Here is a 23,897-nt window from a genome sequence, read left to right as displayed (position 1 = left end):
AAAAATTAATGATGGAAGGAATAACATTCAAAAAAATGATTATGGGTCTATATATAAATTCACCTTTTCATTGTATAGTGAGGTAGGTGCAAATGAGCAAAAACCACCCAAATCCCAAAAACTTAATGCTTACATTAATGACTGATGTTAGAAGCAGCTCTACCATTTACTCTCTAGCGCCCTCTCTTTTTCTTCAACAGTAGTTGCTACGTTTACAAGACAAGCACTTTTAGCTCAATACTCTGAATTCAGAGGAGATGATGTCACTTTCCGGTGATTGACCCACTAGAGGGATCTCTTGAGGACAGTTTTTTTCTGTGTTCTTTTCTTCGTTTAATAGTCGTTATTTTTTATGGCTTGAATTTTAAATATACTTTTATGAATTCAAATTGTGATTCGACTTGAAAATTTTATATTGCGATCTGATTGGGTATAGGCCTATAGGCCCGGACCTAAAACTCACTATTGATCAATAATAATCATATTATGTAATTTATATATGTACCTTAAATTTACTTGTTATAACAATAGCTATATCCAATTACAAATTGAAATGTGATTGATCGGTTTTTATTATTGAACCATATAGAGTTCATTGTGAATTGATTTCTTTGAATTTGAGCCAATTTTGTGTGGCAGCGTACATAGGAGCGACGTAATCGAGGTGGGCAATTGAATAAATGTTATATTTGACTGGGTTATTTAAATAACTTTCAATTCAATACGAGCAGTAAATACTTGGTCATTTCAATTCATTGGGTGGTTGGTTAGTGAATGTGAGCTTGATGAATGGCTTTTGTTAAAACTGTATGATTCATAACTTCATTTATTCTTTTTGGAGTTTTTGTAATATCTGGTTTTTAAAGATTAAGTTTTCTTGGTGGAGCCATGTATGAGTGATTTGATTCAAGAACTAGTTTGGAATCGGATGGCCTTCAAATGAAGAATAGTAATTTGATATTGTTTCATAGTGGTTCATGAGCTGCACAGGAAAGCAAATATTTAAATGGACTGGATTGGGTTGGCATGTAGACTTTTGAGGTCTCACCGCCCTCCCTCCATCTTTCACTCTATAGATATATAGCTAAGTTCTTCCTTCCCCTCCGTGTGTAGATCTTGTAATTGTCTAGTGCCGAAGGCATGTATAAGAACCAGTTGCAAGAATTAGCTCAGAGAAGCTGCTTCAACTTGCCGTCTTATGTCTGTATACGGGAAGGACCAGACCATGCCCCTCGTTTCAAAGCAACAGTCAACTTCAATGGGGAATCATTTGAGAGCCCGACCTTTTGCAGTACCCTCAGACAAGCAGAGCATGCAGCGGCCAAGGTTGCTCTTAATATGCTCTCCAAAAAAGGCCCTTCTAAGGCACTGGCTGCAAGAGTTTTGGTATACATCAAATCGACTAAATGCTCCCTTCTCCTTTTATTTCTTGATTACCTTTACGCATGGACTATTCAGTATTTTTCTTTTATTCCTTCTAATTCTACTATTGTTTATTCTCTTTTCAATTTTAGTTAATTGTGCAGAACTGAATGATAAATCTAAGACATTTCTGTTCTACGTCATTGGCCATACAATTCTAGTGTGTTATCTGATCCTTCTGTTTATTGCAAAACTAGTACTAAACAAGAAATGATAATAGAGGAAGGTGCCAAGCGCAAATCTTCTCTCTTCCATTGCATTTTGAATTAGTTTAGACTGTCTCATATAGTTTAGATTGTCTCCAATGGTTTCTTGGTGTTGAAGAAATGACGACATTGGCATAAGTATTAGTGATTAGATTCTTCTCCATCGCCCTATATTATGGCATTATTTCCTTAATGACAAAGTTTGTGTTGCTGACCTGGTAGACTGGTCAAATACTGATGTGAATTCATTTTTGGAGTGGAGTAAGAGTTAGTTTATGTTGCATATTCAACATCTCAGGTATCTGTACTGCAAATCATAAAGTAATGAGATTAAAAGGAATGGTTCCAGATAATATCTATTGGAGATGTGTTTGTTTTTGTTTGTCTTGTAGTAACATCTGAACCTATTTTCTTGATCTCTACTCGGATTCCTTATTTGGTGCAAAAGACCTGGCACAAAACCTCTGATCATGTTTGAATTCCATTGTCAGATTTTTTTTGGTTGGGTTTGGTTTAATTACTTCTCGTGCTGTATTGTTGTGTGCATTTCTGGCAATTTCTGCCACCCAGGATGAAACTGGAGTTTACAAGAATCTGCTTCAAGAGACTGCTCACAAAGCTGGATTGAAAAATCCAGTTTATACTACAGTTCGATATGGGCCAAGCCATGTTCCTGTTTTTTCTTGTACCGTAGAACTTGCTGGAATAAGTTTTACAGGAGAACAAGCTAAAACCAAGAAGCAAGCTCAGAAAAATGCAGCAATGACTGCATGGTCTGCCTTGAAAGAGTGTATGTGTTTTCTTCCTCTTGTTACCTTCTTCGTGGTGTTCTGGTATGTTTCAGCCAAGAACTACCAGGTATAAATTCCATGCATATTTTGACTTTTGGTAGAATCACTTAGTTGGCTTGGGCTTGGAGATAATGACCTTGAATTTCTCCTTAAAGTATGCAGTGATTGAAATTATTGCTTTTGATGCTAGTGGCTCTTTTGACATCTTTAGAATCTTCTTGATTGATTTCAAAATACCTCTTTTTTTCCTTAACCTAGTTGAATTGCATGAACATTGCCGCTCCCACTTTCCTTAACAAATTGACTGTTTGATTTGTCAGTCAGATAGTTGAATCCTTAAGCAGCAGGATTTTTAGTAACAGGAAGTATCAGTGTTTATGAAATCTTAACTGCCATCTGATACTACTTGTGATGCTTGCACAGTGTCAAAGCCCGGCTCTTCTTCCTCTTCCTATTCTTCTCATCCTTTACGAGTATTTGAAGGCAATGATGAACAAGATCAAGTAACTGTTGCTCGTTATCTTTCTATACTGCGACCACCAGTGATAAAGAAGTTAGCACGAAGAGACCGGCAGTCTGGTCCAGGCTCTGCTGCTTTTCAGGGGGATATTGTCCAATATGGTGGTGATAGTAATGGTAGTATTAGATCATTGCACTCTTTGGAGTGCCAAAAGTGGGCATACTCTCACTTTTTCCGAGAAGTGCCCTTGTACCCAACTTGGCTCCAACAAAGAGCATCCCAACAGCAGAACCATTTATTGGCACTTGCATCTTTACCACACCCTCATATTTTCCCATTTATTCAGTCCATATTCCAGCCAAATTATCAACGGCATTGCCTAGCACAGGAGCAAGAACCTGTCTCCCTTGTTCCAGGAATCAGTCAATTTCTCCGTTTGGCAAGTCATCCAATGCCTATACAAGTTAGTAATGTCTCCCAGGTCTCCATGCGACAGATAGAGGAAAACCCTCCGGTGGAAAAGAAGCGGCTTCATAGTGATGGAGATTCTGATGAGTTCTCAACAAATGCATCTGGTCTGTCTCCAGTTAAAGTTCCTAATTCTCTGGCTTCTCTAAAGGATCATTCTGAACAGAGGATGCAAGAAATGCTACAGGGAAATGAAAAAGTAAATTTCTGCATGCGCCAGCATTACTTGCTTTCACCCAGACTCACAGATGAAAGATTTAGACCCGGAGTTATCAGCACTGCTGAGGTCAAAGAAAACCCACACAGCCTGATCCACTTGATGCCTAGTAACAGACCACAAAACATTCCAGTGGATGGTTTTGTACCATGTACAACTGCAGTTCCTGTGACAGGTACAACATCTGGTTTTATATCGACTTGTGGTCTCAGACCAAAGAGTTCAAGCCCTTTTATGCATAGTTTGACAACAAGAAATACAAATTCTGGTAATTTTATCGCACCACCTGTTCACATCCGCACAGTTTTACCAGTCTATTCAGCACCTCCAGCTAAGAAAACTCTGGTTAAGAGCCAAGAGGAACTATTAACATTTTCTGAAGGGGAGAAGAAGGGAACCAAAGAACCAAGAGGGGACATTGCAGCTACAAGTTTGAAGTTCCATAAGCTTCAAATATGAGCAGCCTGCCAGCATGTGATTTTTTTTTTTTTGAAATTTATCTAAGCGCTTTCCATTAGTAAATTGTGTGAATTTTGTTTGTTGTTGATTCAATATGATACATATAGAGACAGAAATAAACTGGCAAAGAATCACAAAATAGGAGAACCTATTCTTTTTCATACCTATTTTGTTGAAGAGTCTTGAATGCGGCATTGCCAGGATTACCAGAAGTTAAAGAAGATGACAGAAAACAGGTCAGCAAGGATTTACATATAAAAATGACTGAAACGAACTGGAATAAGTGTGACTACCAATGCATTTCTTGGAGTAAAAATAAAATAATTTGGTGGCCTTAATCTTTCGTTGGTTGTCATTATTAGGAGCAGCTGTGCTGCAATTTTCATTCTTCAATGCGGAAACACGGTGGAGGAGTGGATAAAACCATAAAAATTGCGTCTTTTGCAGTTCGTCTAAGACGACATGCCGTCAGATGCTGGTTGGATGAAACGATACGATTAGCATGTTATTGAGCATTTAGCCGTGGGTAAACGACTGATCGCGTGCTTTGGAAGATACGCGTTTAAGCTAATCTCAAAAGAAATTAAAATTATCTGCTTCCCTCATCACTTATAACTCCTACGTCTACCCTTGACGTGGCCAGTGTCTATTTGACCGTTCTTTTTTATTCCAGAAAATGATACTGGCCTGATACTATTTGTATGAAACGACTTGTAGTTTAGGATTCCGTTTTCTGCTTTTGACTCTTGAGAGTTTGACCCCAATTCAAGAATCAGGAGGAAATCTAACAGAAAATAAAATCATTCTATTATCGATCATATGTAAACTCCAGAACTCGTTTATTGAAAGCCAAACAATTCTTCCACGAAGAACAAGAAATGAAACAAATATCAAGTAATATACAGAGCTCCCTTCCCCTCGACATTGCCCTGAAAATCGCTTCCACTCTTGAGGTTCAATGATTTCTCCTCCTATTTGTGATGGTTTCTTTGCTTTTTTTTTTTTTTTAATTTTTTAATGGTTCCATTTCTGTTTATGAAGGTATTGGATGTGTGTGCATTGGGTGGTTGCTCTCGATTTTGGAGGGAGATATGCGGGTCGGATTGCGTATGGGAATCTCTTACCAGGGAGAGATGGCCTTTACTTACTTTTCCCAACAAGTCTTCTTCTTCTTCGGATCCTGTTACCAAGGTTCGTTCTTTTCTATTTTGGAATCAGTTTATTCTGGTTTTCATAGCATTTTGTTTGTTTGTTATTTCTTTGCTGTTGCCCTATCGAATCTTTTCATGAATTTCTGAATAAAACTCTCTTGATTATTGCTTCACACTTTTGTATCCGTTGATTGGTTTTTGTTTCCTTTTTTTGTATTTTAATTTATTGATGAAGGGATGGAGGGAGATTTACATAAAGATGCACAGAGAGACGGCAGGTAAAGCTACCACTGTGGTTGAGTTTGTGGAGAATTGTTCTTCGTCTGAGTTGCTCGAGGTTGGGGATTATTATAAAGCAATTGAAGATTTATGCTCGATGCAGCTTGCATTTAGAGATGTTCAAATGTTTCTTTTCAAACCAACGCTGAATGTGCTACTTAACTTGGTTGGCTTGCACTACTGCATTTTCTGCCTTCAAGTGCCGGTAAACTCCTCTTGCATTGTTTGTAGTTTATTTCACTGTATTCAATGTTCCTTTTGTTTACATGGATGCGTCATGCGTGTAGCCATGTAAACAAGCAATAGGCTCTATGTAAAATTCTCTAAGATTTTGTTAAGTTGGATTAGCCCAAAATTCTGGGTCTTTGAGTTCAGCTGACAAATAAGTAAGCGGTTCCCTTGCAGCTTTCACCCAGCTTGAACATGGTTTTGATCAAGTTGATTCATCAGGTAAAGAAATCACAAGTTCCAAGTCCCATGCTTCATAACTAGCCCACCTTTGAGGAACAGCTAGCACAGGTGTTCTGGGCTATGTTTAATATCAGCAAGTACTGTGCTGCTGTTTTAGAAATTTGGCCAGAGAGAGTCAGAAGAATGACCTCTTAATTGAGGAACTAATCAACATCTAATGCAGAAATATGGCTGCCTGATTTGCTTATAGATAAAATGAAGTATGCATGCTCATCTCATCTAGATATGTGGAACTCATGTGCATTAATCTAAAAGTGGCAGCTCATGCTCCATTATCTTTATAGATTTACCTTTAGATGGTCCATGGCTTTTTCCTATTATGTGCTGTTCCTTGTTTGATATTTGGATGTAATAATGGGCAGGTTAGGCATGTCATGGATGCACTCCTGAGTTGCAAAATCTCAGAACGACAAGTTTGTGTGAAATGGTGGAAGCTAGGCAGATGGTTTTATGGCTTCCGCATGAGAGATGAATCTCATTCTCGTATGGTATCTTTGGCAGATCTTCTAACAAACAAGGGGGAGGAGGTTTTGGGTGTCCTTCGCCGTGGTGCCATTCATGAGGTGTTACATGTTGAGATCTGCATTTCAAATGTGGCATCTACCCCATGGTCGAGCTCACAGCAACAAGATTAGGAATGGTGCAATAATGGGCTTATGTATATAATGCTTATTCTCTCTTATGTTTTATCTTGCAATTGCCAAAGAAGGAGGTGCTTTTCCAAGGTGGCATTTCCCAGCCATCATGCATTTAGATTTTCTGTTGCTAATTCCGCATGTAATCTCTGACATTGCAAAATGATGTAAAGAAAAGGCTGCTGAATGCCACCGAGATTATAGCGTGTTCATAATTTTTATTGTCTGGGTCCAAATGATCGGTGATATTTATCTAAGTTGACATGTTTGTTTTCCTCTGGCCTGTCTTCTAAGAACTGAAGATGAAGCCTCGTGCAATTGTCAAAATGTTAAGTCTTCAAATTAAGCGTTTAGTCATGGATACATTTAATTGTTTTGACATCTCTGTATTTATTTTATTAGGATTATTTTGTTCAACTATAATGTTTTATTTACAAGGTTGATTAAGATGCCACTAGCAGCAAGATCTTGTCACACTTCCTGTGAGCGGATATCCATTGGATAGTTGCTTCCTCAAGAGGGTAAATCTATGATTAGAAGGGCATTGAAGATTGAAGAATGAAATTAGAAGCATTGCAGTTTTTCTGTTTTTTGGGATGACTGGTATAAACAGCATATTATTTATTGCAAGAAAACTGTAATTTGATAATTCTTTCAGATATTGAAAACTGTAATTTGATAGTTCTTTCAGATATTGAATTCAGGCTCTCAAGTTCAAAATAAAGGTGAAGTTCCTCCACAACAAGAAGGAAGCTGGAAATAAGTAATAAGAACAAAACAAGCATGTATCATTAATCATTTTTTCTCAAGTACAAAATAAAAGAAACAAGATTATTGTTCCAACAAAGTGAAAATATTCAAATTTTTGTTCCCTTGCACTAGTTGACCCCCAGAAGTGCAGAAAACAGAGTAAACAGAAAGCATATTTGGAAGATTCTCCCTCTCAACAACGATATACAGCATAACACCTTCGTCCTCGCGGAGGAGGGATGCAAACAATCATGATCACAAGAGCTAGTATAACCACTATCAAAAATCCGGAAAGATCAAGATCTATACCTTTGTCTTCAGATTCCACGATGTAAATCTTCCCCATAGCTGGCACCTGTGCCTTGTGTTTTCTTCTTGATCTCTATGAATCAGTAAGAAGAGAAGAAGGAAAGGCAGAAGATCGATTTCCAAACCCAAGTGGACTTTTATTCGGGAGCTGTTAGAAGTCAAAGTGGACTTTAACGTGGAAACAGCCAAGTAAATTCATCAAGAAAGCTAAAAGGGATTTACAATTCAACTGTATTGTTGATGATAAAAATGGAAAATTCCATCAAATTTCCAATCTCAAAGTAGTCAAATTAATTGGGCATCTAACACCATGTGGGTATTTTAATTTGAAAATGCAAAGGACACTCATTTTAATCTTTCTTTCTTCGTTAGTTAGTACCTAACGCATCAATGCAGCATTGTTTAGTCAAGAAGACATTTAAAAAGGAAACCTTTGAGGTGTATTACGTTAGTATCATTAGTTAATGACAAGTTGTTGAAAACGTTCATTTGAAAATAACTCATTTACAGGGTTTAAAAACTTGACTTTACTGCTTCCTTTGACGTGGCCAACCACCCTATCTTTGCATCATCTTATTTGTGGTTTTGTTCAACCAATGATTTTCGATAGATGAGGTTTTCTGTAAACCACGTTGGTGTTGGCAGACTATTTTTTCAAGCAGAACGAGGTGTCCTCACAGAGGATCTGTGGCTTTCACTGGACAATCGGACGTCCAAAATTTTTATTGTTCCGATTAGCAAAAAGATTAAAAACCAACGCCTGCAAGCTGAGGCGAAATTTCTCAAGAACAAACTGGTTATTTGAGAAACAAGAGGCAAGAAACATGAATAATAGTACAATATGTTTAATTGCAAAGAAAAAAAAATCTATTTCTGTGACTACTTTCCGCAAGAATAGCTACACAACATCAGAAAAAAGATAGTAAACGCTAAATAATTTCTGTGAGCAACCCATTATTGCTGCACAAGAAATAATGAAAACAGAGAGTTAAGCTTGAAGGATAGTGCCTAACAACAGCGATACACAGCATAAACCCTTGGCTGCCTTGGAGGTATGCAGATTGACATTACCAAAAAAGCTAATACAATCAAAACCAGAATCACTTTAAGATCCAAACCGCTATCATCATCTGATTCCGCGCAGCATATCTTCCCCATGGCAAACGCGTACATACACCTGCCTCTTGTCTTTCTTGAGTACTAGAGGAAAAGAGAAAGAAGATAAGGGAATGCAATAAAAGCTGGTAGGAGATGATAAATCAGGTTACCAAGTCAAGTTGACTTTGAATTGTTTAATTCGGAGATTTGAACGGAAGATAGCAATTTGCCACAACCAACGTAGTTACTGCATGGAAATTTACCATTGGACAAGGGCATCTCTAATACCAATGATTTTGGCTTGTAAAATTTTTTTTTTTAAAACTAAATTCAAGAAAACGCGCGGAACACTGGTACAGAAAAAATTTATTGCACACCTACACCTCCAGCCAATTGCAGACTGAAAGTCGGTTAAAATCTTACTAGTATCTCATCAACCCATCAGATTCGTGATCCAATGCATGCTAAATAATGTAATATAGCTCATATGCTAATAAGTAAATACAATGTAGTGAAAAGATAAACGATGCTGATGATAATTAATGAATGGGTTCTTCTTTGATTTTGGTTTCAATTTAATTTTGATTTGGATCAAGTTTAACATTAAAATTTTTTTTTTACAATTTTTGAAAAGAGAAAAAAAAAAATTGCCTTGAAAGCGAACCAAACTGGATGTTTTCAATAAAATTTTGATTCAATTTTCAATTAAAGCGGTTCAATTCTGATTCCAATTTCAAACCAGACCATTACCGGGTCTAGCGTAAACAATAAATGTCCGTGTTCCAGCTTGCAAGTCCCATGATTACAGCTTGATTTCCTTCACTTTTTTAATCCTCACTTCTAGGGTGGTGTAAAGTTATAGGCTGTAATCAAAATTTTATTAAGTTTGCAGTTGGGTGGCAGAAAATCCACGTTCACAGGTTGGTAGAGATATAAGTGTGCTAGCTACAACTTGTCAAGGTCTCATTGTCTCCAAGCTATACTCTTATATGGGTTTTAAGTTCCTTCAGGCTTCAGGTGCTTCAAAGCCCTATGAATTTGTTTACTTTCCAAATGCAAATATGCAATGCCTTCTTACACATCTCTAGAAAGCGTTTGGGAAGCAGAACGCATTAATTTCCTTTTCTCCTTTGTTCTTCATTTACCAGAAAATGCCATTAATTTATAATTTCAGAAACACTAAAAGAAACCTTTTCTTGTCACTGACTGGTGAGTGGAACTTATGCCCGTGAATCCCTTGCTAGAACGACCTGGGATGATTCAACTCTTGCAATAGATCCACCTTTACAACTTTCCTGCCACCAATCAAATTTGCATTCGAGAATGTGGGGTAAAGCAGAAGTCTAAATGTCTAACTGTTCTTAAAACTTGCAGCATTGCCAGAAAATACGTGTGAACCTTGAAGCTCTCACTATACAACAACGTGACGTACAGATACATAAATCTCATAAAATCTTAATGCAATTAAACCACATAAGCTAATTATTTCCAGTATCTCCCCAGTACAAATAGTTCTGACCTTGCTAAATGTATTCTGAAGTGTGATTTTTCAGAGGCAACCTGATCATACTGTCGTGAGATTCTACTGCATGAATTATTTCAGGAAATAGCTGAAAAATTTTAAAGGAGGTCAGTGGCTCCATCTCTGAGCGTTCTTTGCGCCAGTCAACTGTTCTTGCACATCAATTATATTCCATACCAGTGCAAAAGACAGCAGTTAGTCAGATACTCCAAGAAAATGAGTAAAGCTGGGGTATTGTGGTTCCCATCCTACTTCCTCTCGAGTTTTCATGTTGTTTAATTTCTTGCCTAGAGGATCACTGGTTCCTGCAATAACAAAATGAGCAATGTGTGAATTTCCATGGATCAAATAACAAAAAGGGAAGGGGAAAAATGAAGTTCCTTGCTCGTATTAGAGGATAATGATTAATGAAGCAGAAATGAAAGGGAACTCATACTTGATCCTTAATCAGACATAGGCTTTCCAAATATCATAAAGAAGCTTACCAGTAAAGCCTTCAAACTTTTTACTGAATTTCCCACTTTTAGCAACCAAATCCATCACTTCCTGCCTGCAGAGAGATTTACAGAGGCAGGGCAAAGTTATTCTGGAGCATCACTAATTTATCTAATCAACTCCTTGAAAACAAAAGATGGTTATAATCAACAATGATGCACCTGGATAATGGATGATTGTCACAACCCAATAAAATTCGGCCACGGAATTTTTTCTTCAAGATTGCAACAGAGAGGGAAGCTGCATCCTGTTAGAGTAGCACCAGTGCCAAGCCAAAAAAACCAATTTCATTATTTTATGATGCCACTGATAATTGTAGCACAAAGACCCTTAACACTGAAATGCTTTCAAAAATGCACAAATACCATCGAAAGCATGATAAGTAATAAAGTCAACCAACAATGAAACATCTTGTTTTAAAAAAGGTAGACAGCAAATAACTGGAGAAGGGGCATACACATAACTCAGCATGATAATGTTGCAACTGTGATGGTAAGAGGAAATACTTACTCTTATAGCCTTACAGGCTATTAGTAAAGAAACTGAATTGTAACAGAATTGTAGCAAGTATAGAATATAATTGATTAAAAAAAAAAAAAGAACAAGTAGTATAGAATAGAAACTTGATTTTAAATGAGCTGCAAAGAGATAAATAATCCTTCAGTCAATAACAAAGTCAATTTGTTTCTGTCTAAATAGACTAAATTCCCTTATTCTCTCTCCTCTCCTCCCTTCTTTTTTTTTTTTTCCTCTCCTTCATGCTCACTTTCCCTCTCTTTCTAGCTGCCCAAACGCCTTGGTTAAGTTACCAGCTTCTTGGGGCTTAACAGATAATGGACATTAAACATAATTCAAGAAGCAGAAATTATAAATTTGAAAGAAAAAAGTTCACCTCATAGTGTATGAGATTTAGGATGTGATCTGGACGAACTTCAGCAGTCCCCTTCTTCAACCAGTAAACATGTGCGCCTCTATCTTCTTTGTAGGGCCAGTTAAGGTTAAATGAATATAAAGCCAAAATTCAAGGCAAATGCCTGGAATTGCCCATCCAAATGTACGTGAAATCCTCATAATTCAAGTCTAAGAAAGGATATGTAAAGTCCTGCCAATCTCAGTACACAGCCACTGCTCTCCAGCACCACTTTTTCTGCCTTTAGAAGCACATCAGTCCTTGGGCTTCTCCCAAATGGCACAACTGGAGAGTCCTGCAAGGAAACATATTGAGAATTTATGACATACATAATACTTATATTAAGTATAATGTCCACTGATCCAGTTGACAGTGCAATAGTATATATTCACAAGATAAAGACCATATCTAAAAGTAGGCCAGGAAATAACTTCTTTTAAGCCCCAAAAGATTGAGAGAAGTAGCAAGATAATTACTCCTGTTAGATAGTTAGGGGTATCAGTACCACCTCATCACATTGTCCATTGTTATTGCAATCATATGGTGCAGAGCTTGATGTAAACAGGAAACAACCTTCTCCGTTCCAGCTCAAAGCAGCTTCCCTGGTCCAAAGTAATAGCATAAGGTTGGAGGGGAAAATATTAAAATCAATCAAACTTAGCAATTTTTCCTCCCTCATACATATGGGAAACTCTTTGGCTCCTTGCCAATAATTATAGACGAATAAATGATCCTGTGGACATCCAAAGTCTTTCTGAAGTCAAATCCACAAGACAAAGGCATTTTCTACCGTGAAATTACACTTCTTATTATAAGTTAATTAATTTTAGAAACAATGATTCTCAAGCTTATAACCTGACATCACCAATATAGTCAGAAGTTCGTGAGGGAGGAGCGCAGAAAATGACGTAAGGGAACTGATGATTTAGTTTGGTTCCCTTCAAAGATGGATTGATCCCTATTTTTATCAGATCATCATGATGGTCTGTAGTCACTGTCTGCCCATAAACTTGACAGCCCGGATGTTCCTGCTAAACAATATATATAATCAAAACCAATTCCACTAATCTCTCTGTTAGTAGTATGCCTTAGAGCATATCATTTAGTATGTATCTTGTACATATTTTATTAATAAAAAAGATATTTTCACTTTTCCGTTTACATAATATGTTTATGTGTAATAGAAAATGTCCATTGATATTTTGTTAGAAATTCTATTCTTAAGTTGTTAAGAATATGAATGACAGTATTTCTAGCATAAAGTATTATAAATTGGTTCACAATCGAGGATACTTCACAATAAGTACATGACTTATCCAGAAAGATTGTAATCATGTTTGTTCCTAAGTTATTTATATGAGATGTAAATAAGATGGAATTGTGAGTCTCATGCCATATAACAAATATGATAGGTACTTATGCATGATAAGTAGGCCGAACCAGTGACACTTATGACAAGCACGTGGAGTTTACTTTCGTCAATGCATTGTTATAAATCATATCAGTACATATAATCTTTAGACCTGAGATAACACAATTATCTTGTATATAGGTGGTTTGAGTTTGATACTGCTTTCATACTTGTACTGTGTATGGGTATATGGGCATGTGTTGCCTCCTACTAGTTATATATGGAGGTAGGTGTTGATCAAGATGGAATCTGTTACCCTAAGTAAATAGGGATAAAATCCTATGTTCATTTAATTGTTCTTGATGTTTCAAGTTCCTGGCCAGGACAGACGGATTTAATCAGAAAAGAATTTCTGATGAGAAAATCTTTTTAATCAAGAATTAGAATTAAAAGAGAACATAATATTCATAGCAAATTGGGGTTTGACATAAACCATGACTCCAGCTCGAATTAGGATTTTGTAACAGAGAGATTCTAGTGCATGGTAACATATGATTATAGGTTCATTTAAGGTATTCCTTATTACTGATTGGGTGGTCATGACATGCTATGCTAGATGTTAACCTTGGTCTGAGTCTAAATCATTTATGGTAAGAAAAAGTTCTGATGATATTAAGAGTTGATATCATATCTTATTGCCAATCAGTGATGAGCCTAGTGAGTCACACACATACACAAGTAATCACCAAATTAAATGTGATTTAATTAATTAATTAAAAAGTTTAATTGATTAATTAAATAGGTTTGGTTTGCAATAAGATTGTAAAGCCCCTAGCATGGCTTGAAACCAAATCTAGGTTATTGGATGTATAGTATAAGTTAAATTTATATTTAAAGTGTTTAAATATGAATTTAATTATGAGAAATTTATTAATAGAGATTAATTAATTAATTTATATTTGATATAAATTGATTAGAAGATGAGAAATAATTATTTTAGGTTAATAACTTAAAATTACAATGCAAGAGTAATTTGGTCATTTCATAGGGTGACACGTGTCACCATGGCATCATGGTTTGTCATTTGCCTTCCTATCATGCATGATGATCAAAGTCAAGATTAAACCTAGATTTGACAATTGGCTTAATGTGATTAGGTCAATTAAAATTAAGGTGCAATCAGGTGATGACATGTGGCAAGGGTTTTAAGTGATGACCTAATTATAAAAGGGAAAGAATGAAAGAACAAAATAATATTCTGATTTTTATCAAAAGGTGCTGCCACCCATATTCTCTCTTCCTTTTTTCTTCTTCATCTCTTATCAATTCAAAGAAAATTGGCCATATTCTCTTGAATTAAAATTGCTAGAAATTATTTCTAGTGTCCTATATACATTTACAACCTCTCTAAAGGCAATCCCTATTTTCTAATTGGTTAGAAAGACTTGAGAAGCTGTTCAAGGGGCTGCCATTGGTGATCTTGGTGTGGACAAGCTAGAGGGACAAAATATGGGGTCCTAGGTGCTTCACAAAGGTACCAAACACATCTACAGTACATCAAAAGATTAGTGCACATGTTCTTGTATTAATCTAGGGTTCTAATAAATTAATCTGTTAATTCAAAAATCTTAAATGGCAAATGTAGATCCTAATACATATTAAAAGGGTTTTAATATGTAATTGAACATTGAAATCAATTAGGTATATAATGAATCTTGCATGATGCATGAGACCCTAGAAGAAAAATTTTGAATTCAATATTCTAATCTAATAATTTTCATGCTTCCGCTCCTTCAATTGGTATCAGAGCCACTATATTTGCAATTTGGATTATTTAATATATGATTTAATTATATGATTTGATCATAAGATGATTGTTTCATTGCTGGTTAGACCAACAAAGGTGGCGGCTTTGTTATCACCAGATGGTGCGCATGGTTTGGCCATGTTTGATGGGTCTAAGCATACGCATGGTGTTTGGGTTTTGAATGTGCAATTGTTGTATGATCTGAAGCCTATCCTATGACTAATTAAAATGTTTAATTAGGAGTTTTAATCACACAATTAAATTTTGATTAAAATCTGAATTTTTAAATTTGTTTGAATGAGATTCAAATCTGAATTTTTTAGTTGAATATGAAATATTCAATTTAATTTTAGTATGTATGTTTTATTTAATTGTTAAATGGTAATATGCATGATGGATGATCATGGAAAATAAAAGACCAATGTGATTGGATTTATTTCTTTTATTTTTCTTTGGGTTGTAAAATAATTAATTTTATTTTTGGTGGCATGTATTATAAAGGTTGTAATATTTTTGAGTTGTAATTTCATTTATTTAAAGACTTTGAAGTTTATGTTCTTGTAAATTCGACTTGGTATGCCAAGGATTACAATGTAATGGATTGCAAGAAGATCAAGGAGGTCAAGAGCATTGGTGTGACCAGTGGGAGGAATTCAAGATCAAGTATTGATTATGTACTCTTTCAGCAACTCTTGTAATATGAATGAATGAAATGCACCTAGGAATGCCCTGATTCAATTCTTGGTGGCTCAGAATTGAATTCCTTAGAAAGTCCATGATCATACCATATTTATTGTTTATCCATGTATGCATGAGATGTATAGAAATGTATGCAAGTATATGATATATGCATGCTAATTGGATAATGTGCAAAGTAAGACCATAATAGTAATTAAGCCGACTATTAAATCTTCCAAACAAATGATTAAGTTGGAAATGGTATAATTAAAGTAATTATATCATGGGCCCTCTATTGAGGCAATTATTTTAAGAAATTTTAAATACTTGCATATGGTGCAATTAATTTAAGAGATTTTCTTAAGAATAATTGTTAAGCATGAGATGTTGTAAATATGTAAATGGTTTGGTAGTCAATAATGGATGTGCCTGAGGACATTAAATTATTTACATGTTTACTGGTTCAATGGGATCAACTTAACTAATGCAAGATAAGTCAATAATAGATGTGCCTGAGATTTTGAGCATTAGGGGCTAGGTAAAAGGATTGAACCTCACATGAGATGTGATGGGCAATGAGTTGCTCACTTACAGTTTATTATAATTCCAATAGTAGATGTGCCTGAGGATGATCAATAAGACTATAAGAATTCAATCACCCACTAGAAATCCATCCAACTAGGATTTCCGTTTTCTATTTTGGAAGTGTAGGATTCGCTAAGTTAGTGGGAGGACCAATTTCATTAAAAGACCATAATCATTTTGGTTAAATACATGATACATTCACTAATTAATCTAATTATTTTCTGCAGTTAATTTTCTAATAATAATGAGCACACCACAACCACCACCATCCAATATCATTGCGAGCATACTTGATCACAATAGGTTGATAGGACCTAATATTTCTGATTAACTAAGAAATTTGAAAGTTGTCCTGAACCTTGAACATATAGGATATATTCTAGACTCACAGGTTCCTGGTCCCTTACCTCCAGAGGCTACTCAAGAGGAACATGATACTTTGGACAAGTGAAAGGAGTATGATATGAGAGCCAAGTGTTACATGCTTGTTTCTATGAGTAATGAGCTACAGAAGCAACATGAGAACATGCAATATGCAAGTGAGATCCTCCTTCACCTACAAGAGTTGTATGGTGAACATAGCAGGAATGCCAGGTATGAGATATCTAGGCAGCTATTTCACATGAGGATGTCTGAGGGACAAAATGTTGGGGATCATGTCCACAAGATGATTCAGCTGATTGAGCAGCTGGAACATCTTGACTTTCACATGGATTTCCAACTGCAGACGGATTTGATCTTTCAGTCCCTTCCTGAATCATTTGGGAATTTTGTGACAAATTTCCATATGACTAAGCAGGAACACACCTTGGTTGGTTTACTTAACATGCTGGTTATTGCCCAAAAGAATATGCCGGGCAATAAAGGAAAAGAGGTAGCTTTGATTGCATCTTCTTCTGCGGGAAAGTCCAACAAGAAGAAGGGCAATAAGAAAAAGAAACCTCAAAGTCCTTGTCCTTCTAATAAGATAGCTAAACAGAAAGGGATGACCAAAGCTGATGGAGGCAAAGGAAAGTGTTTCCAGTGCCAGCAGGATGGGCACTGGAAAAAGAACTGCTCAGGATATCTTACTTCTGTGAAAGACAAGAAGAATACACCTTCGGAAGGTATGTCCATATCTTGTTATTTAGATTGTGATGATACTCATAGTTCATCTACAACTTGGATTTTAGATACTGGTGTCAGTTCTCACATTTCTTATGATATGTAGGAACTAGCAAACAGTAGCAGTTTGCGTTCTCGAGATGTTAAGACTCCGGATTGGTGATGGCTCAACTGTTGAAATTTTAGCTATAAAATCTAAATCTTTTTACATGTCTGGACATGTTTTGTGTTTGAATAATATATTATATGTAACTGATGCTTTTAAGAACATCATTTCTATATCTAGTTTGACTAGAAATGGCTATGAATTTCAGTTTACAGATGATATTTGCAATATTTATTTTGAAAATAAATATGTTGACTCGGGTTATATGCATGATGGTCTTTATTATTTGGATAATAATGATAAACACAAAATGAATGCAAGCAATCTAAAAGAATGCAATGCCATGGTGAAAATCAACTCAAGTTCAAAATATATTTGGCACTTAAGATTAGGTAATGTTGCAGAAGATAAGATTGCAAAACTGAAGAAAATGGGGATTCTATCCTCATTGGGTTCTGAACCTACTCCAACTTGTGAATCCTGCATTCAAGACAAAATGACTAGATCACCCTTCGTTGGACAAGAGCTAAGAGCTGAAAATATTTTGGAGCTAATACATAGTGATGTATGTGGTCCATTTAAAGAAATGGCTAAAGGCGGTTTTCATTACTTTATTATCTTTACTGAGGATAAATCAAGGTTTGGGTATTTGTATTTGATGAAATACAAACATTAATCCTTTGAAAAGTTCAAATAATTTAAATCTGAAGTAGAAAATCAAACAGGAAAAAGTATTAAAACTCTTCGATCAGATCGTGGAGGTAAATACTTGAGTACTGAATTTGATGAATACTTGAAAGAGCATGGCATTGTTTCCCAGCTGACTCCTCCAGGGACACAACAGCTGAATGGTGTATCTGAAAGGAGAAATCGTACCCTATTAGATATGGTACATAGTATGATAAGCTACACTGATATGCCAATCTCCTTTTAGGGATTTGCATTAGAATCAGTTTTGCATATTCTGAATAGGATTCCATCAAAATCAGTATCTTCCACACCTTATGAGATATGGCATGGAAGAAAATCAAGTCTTAAGCATGTTAAGATTTGGGGTTGTCCAGCTCATATCAAAAAGCTGAACACTGATAAATTGAAAACCAGATTAGAAAATGGTCGATTTGTTGGATATCCAAAAGAGAATTTTGGATATTATTTTTATTTGCCTACATCACAAAAGGTTGTGGTAAGTAGAGATGCCACATTTCTTGAATAACAGTTTGTTCAAGAAAGAGGCAAAGGAAGGCAAATAGAATTAAAATTGGAGAATTCTGACCAACCAACAGATCAGATGGATATAGATTCATCTAGTCAACCTACAACTATTGTTGAAACATATACAACTATTCCTCACAGATCAACCAGGATATCTCACTCACCAGTGAGATATGATTTTCTTCATGAAGAAGAACAAGAGTTGTCTACTCATGAAGAAGTAGATCATGGAGATGATCCACTTACCTATGAAGAAGCTATATCAGATATAGATTCTTCAAAATGGATTGATGCTATGAAATCCGAGATTGATTCCATATATAAGAATCAAGTTTGAGATCTTGTTGACCCACCTGAAGGTATTGTACCTATAGGGAACAAATAGGTTTTCAAGAAGAAAATTGGTTCTGATGGAAAGGTAGAGACCTATAAAGCAAGGCTAGTAGTGAAAGGGTTTCTCCAAAAGCAAGGAATCGAATATGAGAAGACTTTCTCGCCTGTTACCATGCTTAAATCAATTAGGATTCTATTAGCAATTACTGCATACTATGATTATGAGATGTGACAGATGAATGTTAAAACAGCTTTTCTCAATGGATACATTGAAGAAAACATTTTCATGGAACAACCTAGGGGTTTTGAATCCCAAGATGGTTCCAAGGTATGCAAACTAAAGCGATCCATTTATGGGTTGAAACAAGCTTCGAGGAGTTGGAACATCTGTTTTGATGAAGCCATTAAGTCATTTGGTTTCATCAAAAATGAGGATGAGCCATGTGTATATAAGAAGGTTAGTGATAGTGCTGTCACTTTCTTTGTCTTATACGTGGATAACATTTTGTTGATGGTTAATGATACAGGTATGTTGACAGCTGTAAATGTATGGTTGTCAAATACATTCTCCATTAAAGACTTAGGGGAGGCAACCCATATTCTTGGGATTCGCATCCATAGAGATAGAGCAAAAAGAATAATTGGTTTATCCCAAAGCCTATACTTGGAAAATGCGTTAAAGAGGTTTAACATGCTTGATTCCAAGAGAGGATTGTTACCAGTGAGACATGGTATCCACCTTTCTAAAGAGATGTCTCCAAAGACACCTGAAGAAAGAGATAAAATGGCCAGGATTCCATATGCTTCGACTATTGGAAGTTTGATGTATGCAATGTTGTGCACTAGGCCGGATATTACATATGCTGTTAGTTTGACTAGCAGGTTTCAATCCAATACAGGTTTGGAATACTGGATAGCTGTCAAGAATATCCTTAAGTACTTGAGAAGAACTAAGGATTTATTCTTGATATATGGAGATAATGACTTGCAATTGGATGGTTATACTGATTCTGATTTTCAGTCAGATATCGATGATAGAAAGTCTACCTCTGGGTATGTGTTCATTTGTAATGGAGGTACAGTCAATTGGAAAAGTTCCAAACAGAGTACGACTGCAGATTCTACTACAGAGACCGACTATATTGCTGCATCAGATGCTGCAAAGGAAGCTATTTGGATAAAGAAGTTCGTAACAGAACTTGCAGTAGTTCCTTCCATTGAGTCAGCAGTTCCACTCTACTGTGACAACAATGGAGCAGTCATACAGTCTAAGGAATCCCAGTCTCACCAGAAATCCAAACACATAAAAAGGCGCTACCACATTATCAGAGAGATAGTTGGCGAGGCGATGTAGCCATGCAGAAAATAGCATCAGCTGAAAATCCAGCTGATCCATTCACTAAGCCTATGTCACAAGCTCAGTTAGACCGACATCTTGAGAAGATGGGTCTAAGGTATTGTAATGAATAACTCTAGTGCTAGTGGAAGATTGTTAGTAGTATGCCCTAGAGCATATCATTTAGTATATATCTTGTACATGTTTTATTAATAAAAAAGACATTTTCACTTTTCTGTTTACCTAATATATTTACGTGTAATAGAAAAGGTCCATTGATATTTTATTAGAAATTCTATTCTTAAGTTGTTAAGAATATGAGTGACAGTATTTCTAGCACAAAGTATCACAAATTGGTTCACAATCGAGGATACTTCACAATAAAAACATGACTTATCCAGAAATATTGTAATCATGTTTGTTTCCAAGTTATTTACATGAGATGTAAATAAGATGGAATGGTGAATCTCATGCCATATAACAAACATGATAGGCACTTATGCATGATAAGTAGGCCGAACCAGTGACACTTATGACAAGCACGTGGAGTTTACTTTTGTCAATGCATTGTTATAAATCATATCAGTGCATATAATCTTTAGACCTGATATAGCACAATTATCTTATATATAGGTGATTTGAGTATATGGGCATGTGTTGGCTCCTACTAGTTTTATATGAAAGTAAGTGTTGATCAAAATGGAATCTGTTACCCTAAGTAAATAGGGATAAAATCCTATGTTCATTTAATTGTTCTTGATGTTTCAAGTTCCTGGCCAGGACAGACAGATATAATCAGAAAAGAGTTTCTGATGAGAAAATCTTTTTAATCAAGAATTAGAATTAAAAAAGAACATAATATTCACAGCAAATTGAGGTTTGACATAAACTATGATTCCAGCTCGAATTGGGATTTTGTAACAGAGAGATTCTAGTGCATGGTAACATATGATTATAAGTTCATTTAAGGTATTTCTTATTACTGATTAGGTGGCCATGGCATGTTATGCTAAGTGTTAATCTTAGTCTATGAGATGCCTAAAATGATTTATCATTTATGGTAAGAAAAAGTTCTAATAATATTAAGAGTTGATATCATATCTTATTGCCAATCAGTGATGAGCCTAGTGAGTCACACACATACACAAGTAATCACCAAATTAAATGTGATTTAATTAATTAATTAAAGAGTTTAATTGATTAATTAAATAGGTTTGGTTTGCAATAAGATTGCAAAGTCTCTAACATGGCTTAAAACCAAATCTAGGTTATTGGATGTATAGTATAAGTTAAATTTATATTTAAAATGTTTAAATATGAATTTAATTATGAGAAATTAATTAATAGAGATTAATTAATTAATTTATACTTAATATAAATTGATTAGAAGAGGAAAAATAATTATTTTGGGTTAATAACTCAAAATTACAATACAAGGATAATTTGGTCATTTCACAGGGTGACATGTGGCACCATGAGATGGTGACACATGGCATCATGATTTGTCATTTGTCTTCCTATCATGCATGATGATCAAAGTCAATATTAAACATAGCTTTGACACTTGGCTTAATGTGATTAGGTCAATTAAAATTAAGGTGCGATCAGGAGATGACATGTGGCAAGAGTTTTAAGTGATGACCTAATTATAAAAGGGAAAGAATGAAAGAACAAAATAATATTTTGATTTTTATCAAAAGGTGCCGCCACCCATATTCTTTCTTCCTCTCTTCTTCTTCACATCTCATCAATTCAAAGAGAATTGTCCATATTCTCTTAAATTAAAATTGCTAGAAATTGTTTTTAGTGTCCTATATACGTCTACAACCTCTCTAAAGGCAAATTCCTATTTTCTAATTGGTTGGAAAGGCTTGAGAAGCTATTTAAGGGGCTGTCATTGGTGATTTTGATGTGGACAAATTAGAAGGACAACATTTGGGGTCCTAGGTGCTTAAAAAATGTACCAAACACATCTACGTTGCATCAAAAGGTTAGTGCAGTTTAGTATACATGTTCTTGTATTCATCTAAGGTTCTAATAAATTAATCTGTTAATTCAAAAATCTTAAATGATAAATTTAGATCCTAATACATATTAAAATGTTTTAATATGCAATTGAATATTAAAATCAATTAGTGCATGAGACACTAGAAGAAAAATTTTAAATTCAATGTTATAATCTAATAATTGTCATGCTCCCATTCCACAACTCTCAAGCAAATCAATCCCCAAAGAATCAAACAATTCCCATACAGGCCTTAACATACAAGGCAAGGAATTAAAGACCCCAAAATTGATTTAAACTTGTCGACTTTAAAAACTATGATAATCCATCAATAAAAGTTCCAGAATTGAATATGAGATTAATGAACTGAACCAGAATTATGGATAAGCACCCTTCGATAACCAAATGATTTCGTTGACCAAACAGTACCTGGCGCCATTTCTTAGCGACCAAGCGACCAAGAACACCTGGGCCAACAATTAGTAGATCATTCTCTCCGACAAGACCAGAAGATGCAGCCCCCAATTCCTCATTCAGCGCACCTTCAGCAACCAAATTAATCAATCAAATTATACATACAACCTCCCCGTCCCAAAAAAAGGATAAAGTACCTCAACTAATCAGGAACTGAACTACTGCACACATAGAATCATACCAACCGTAGAGGACGAAGAAAACTGCAATGGGTTGGCCAGTGATGAAGATGATGATGGTAAAGTTACTCTGGTTTTGAGTTTTTTGGACAAGGAGAGTAATGAGATAGAGCGATTTAGACTAGGGAGCTTCGAGTAATGGTCAACAATCACAAGGGTATGAAGTCCGACTCTGGAAGGGGGGCAACACCAAGAAATGGTTCCCATGCGGTGTGGCATTAAAAAATCGGAGGTGGTGAGGGGTGGTGACTACTGGGTTTTTCTTGAACCGGGAGCTCCTTTATATTTATTTGGTCCTTTTTGCTGGTTTTGGTTGAGAAGGATTTGTGGGGTTGGCTCGGCTATGGAGGATTTCGACCCTCCAATCATTGAATTACAAGTGGCAACATGGGTGGGCTTCTGCTCCTTGGTTGGAAAAAAGATTGGACCACTGATTATAGATCTGGATGGAATGTCAGGGATGGTCGACTTATTTACAACGACGCCGTTTCAGATAAATTAGCCAGCCGACATCGTTTTGGCGCTTCATTATAGGCGCTTACATTAATGAAATAACCATTGTATTGAGAGATCTCTTTCACATATTTTTAATGCCTCAATTTTGTTTTCTAATTTGTTCGAAACATTGGCTTGCCAACTAGAAAGAGTAATTATTCAGTTTTTTTTTATTTGATCTAATTAAATTTCATTAAAATAAATTTAAATAATTTATAATTAAATTTAAACTAAATTTACATTTAAAAAATAATACATATATTAAATTTAAGTAATATATTAAATATTTATCACTTAACTCATTTATATAAATAATTAATAAAATATAATATATATTTTATAATAATATTTATAAATTTTTAATATCATATTTTAAATAACTGGGAGTTAAATATTTTATATGATTATTAGATTTAAAATATAAATTATTATTATTAAAAATACATGTTATATATACAAATATTAATTAGAAATAGGTGTTTTCTGTGGAGTACAAAATCCAACCAAAGCCCGTAAACAAAGGGGCCACAACCCATATCACATGGAGCCTTAGGACTACAAACGGGTGCATGACCCGAATGCGATT

At 35.4% G+C, this 23,897-nt stretch overlaps 3 protein-coding genes across 6 annotated transcripts; 2 read left to right on the top strand and 1 right to left on the bottom strand.

The window, feature by feature from the left end:
* Positions 1–586: 586 nt before the first annotated feature.
* LOC110647453 (double-stranded RNA-binding protein 2) lies at positions 587–4,184 on the top strand. The gene is made up of 3 exons (XM_021801286.2): positions 587–1,386; positions 2,199–2,418; positions 2,843–4,184. The coding sequence occupies exons 1-3, from the start codon at positions 1,141–1,143 to the stop codon at positions 4,021–4,023; spliced, it is 1,647 nt and encodes a 548-aa protein (XP_021656978.2). The 5' UTR covers positions 587–1,140; the 3' UTR covers positions 4,024–4,184.
* Positions 4,185–4,760: 576 nt separating this feature from the next.
* LOC110647460 (uncharacterized) lies at positions 4,761–6,834 on the top strand. Of its 2 annotated transcripts, XM_021801304.2 has the most exons (5): positions 4,761–4,976; positions 5,065–5,214; positions 5,410–5,658; positions 5,859–5,903; positions 6,287–6,834. In XM_021801304.2, exons 1-5 carry the CDS (start codon positions 4,902–4,904, stop codon positions 6,557–6,559), a joined length of 792 nt encoding a protein of 263 aa, XP_021656996.2. In that variant the 5' UTR covers positions 4,761–4,901; the 3' UTR covers positions 6,560–6,834. The 2 variants fall into 2 exon arrangements, with proteins under 2 accessions (XP_021656996.2, XP_021656997.2); XM_021801305.2 differs by lacking the exon at positions 5,859–5,903 and having other exon boundaries at positions 4,766–4,976.
* Positions 6,835–10,092: 3,258 nt separating this feature from the next.
* On the bottom strand, positions 10,093–23,113 carry LOC110647458 (uncharacterized). Of its 3 annotated transcripts, none has more exons than XM_058136445.1 (9): positions 22,819–23,113; positions 22,593–22,705; positions 12,499–12,674; positions 12,152–12,245; positions 11,831–11,938; positions 11,626–11,718; positions 10,895–10,980; positions 10,724–10,788; positions 10,093–10,543 (listed from the first exon to the last, which is right to left on the bottom strand). In XM_058136445.1, exons 1-9 carry the CDS (start codon positions 23,033–23,035, stop codon positions 10,434–10,436), a joined length of 1,062 nt encoding a protein of 353 aa, XP_057992428.1. In that variant the 5' UTR covers positions 23,036–23,113; the 3' UTR covers positions 10,093–10,433. The 3 variants fall into 3 exon arrangements, with proteins under 3 accessions (XP_057992428.1, XP_057992429.1, XP_057992430.1); XM_058136446.1 differs by having other exon boundaries at positions 12,499–12,671; positions 22,819–23,112; XM_058136447.1 differs by lacking the exon at positions 12,499–12,674 and having other exon boundaries at positions 22,555–22,705.
* Positions 23,114–23,897: the final 784 nt, after the last annotated feature.

The sequence above is a fragment of the Hevea brasiliensis genome, chromosome 15 (genome assembly GCF_030052815.1).
Source record: "Hevea brasiliensis isolate MT/VB/25A 57/8 chromosome 15, ASM3005281v1, whole genome shotgun sequence".
Taxonomy (NCBI): Eukaryota; Viridiplantae; Streptophyta; class Magnoliopsida; order Malpighiales; family Euphorbiaceae; genus Hevea; species Hevea brasiliensis.
The sequence above is the reverse complement of the archived record's forward strand: the minus strand, read 5'-3'. Positions and strand labels throughout refer to the sequence as shown.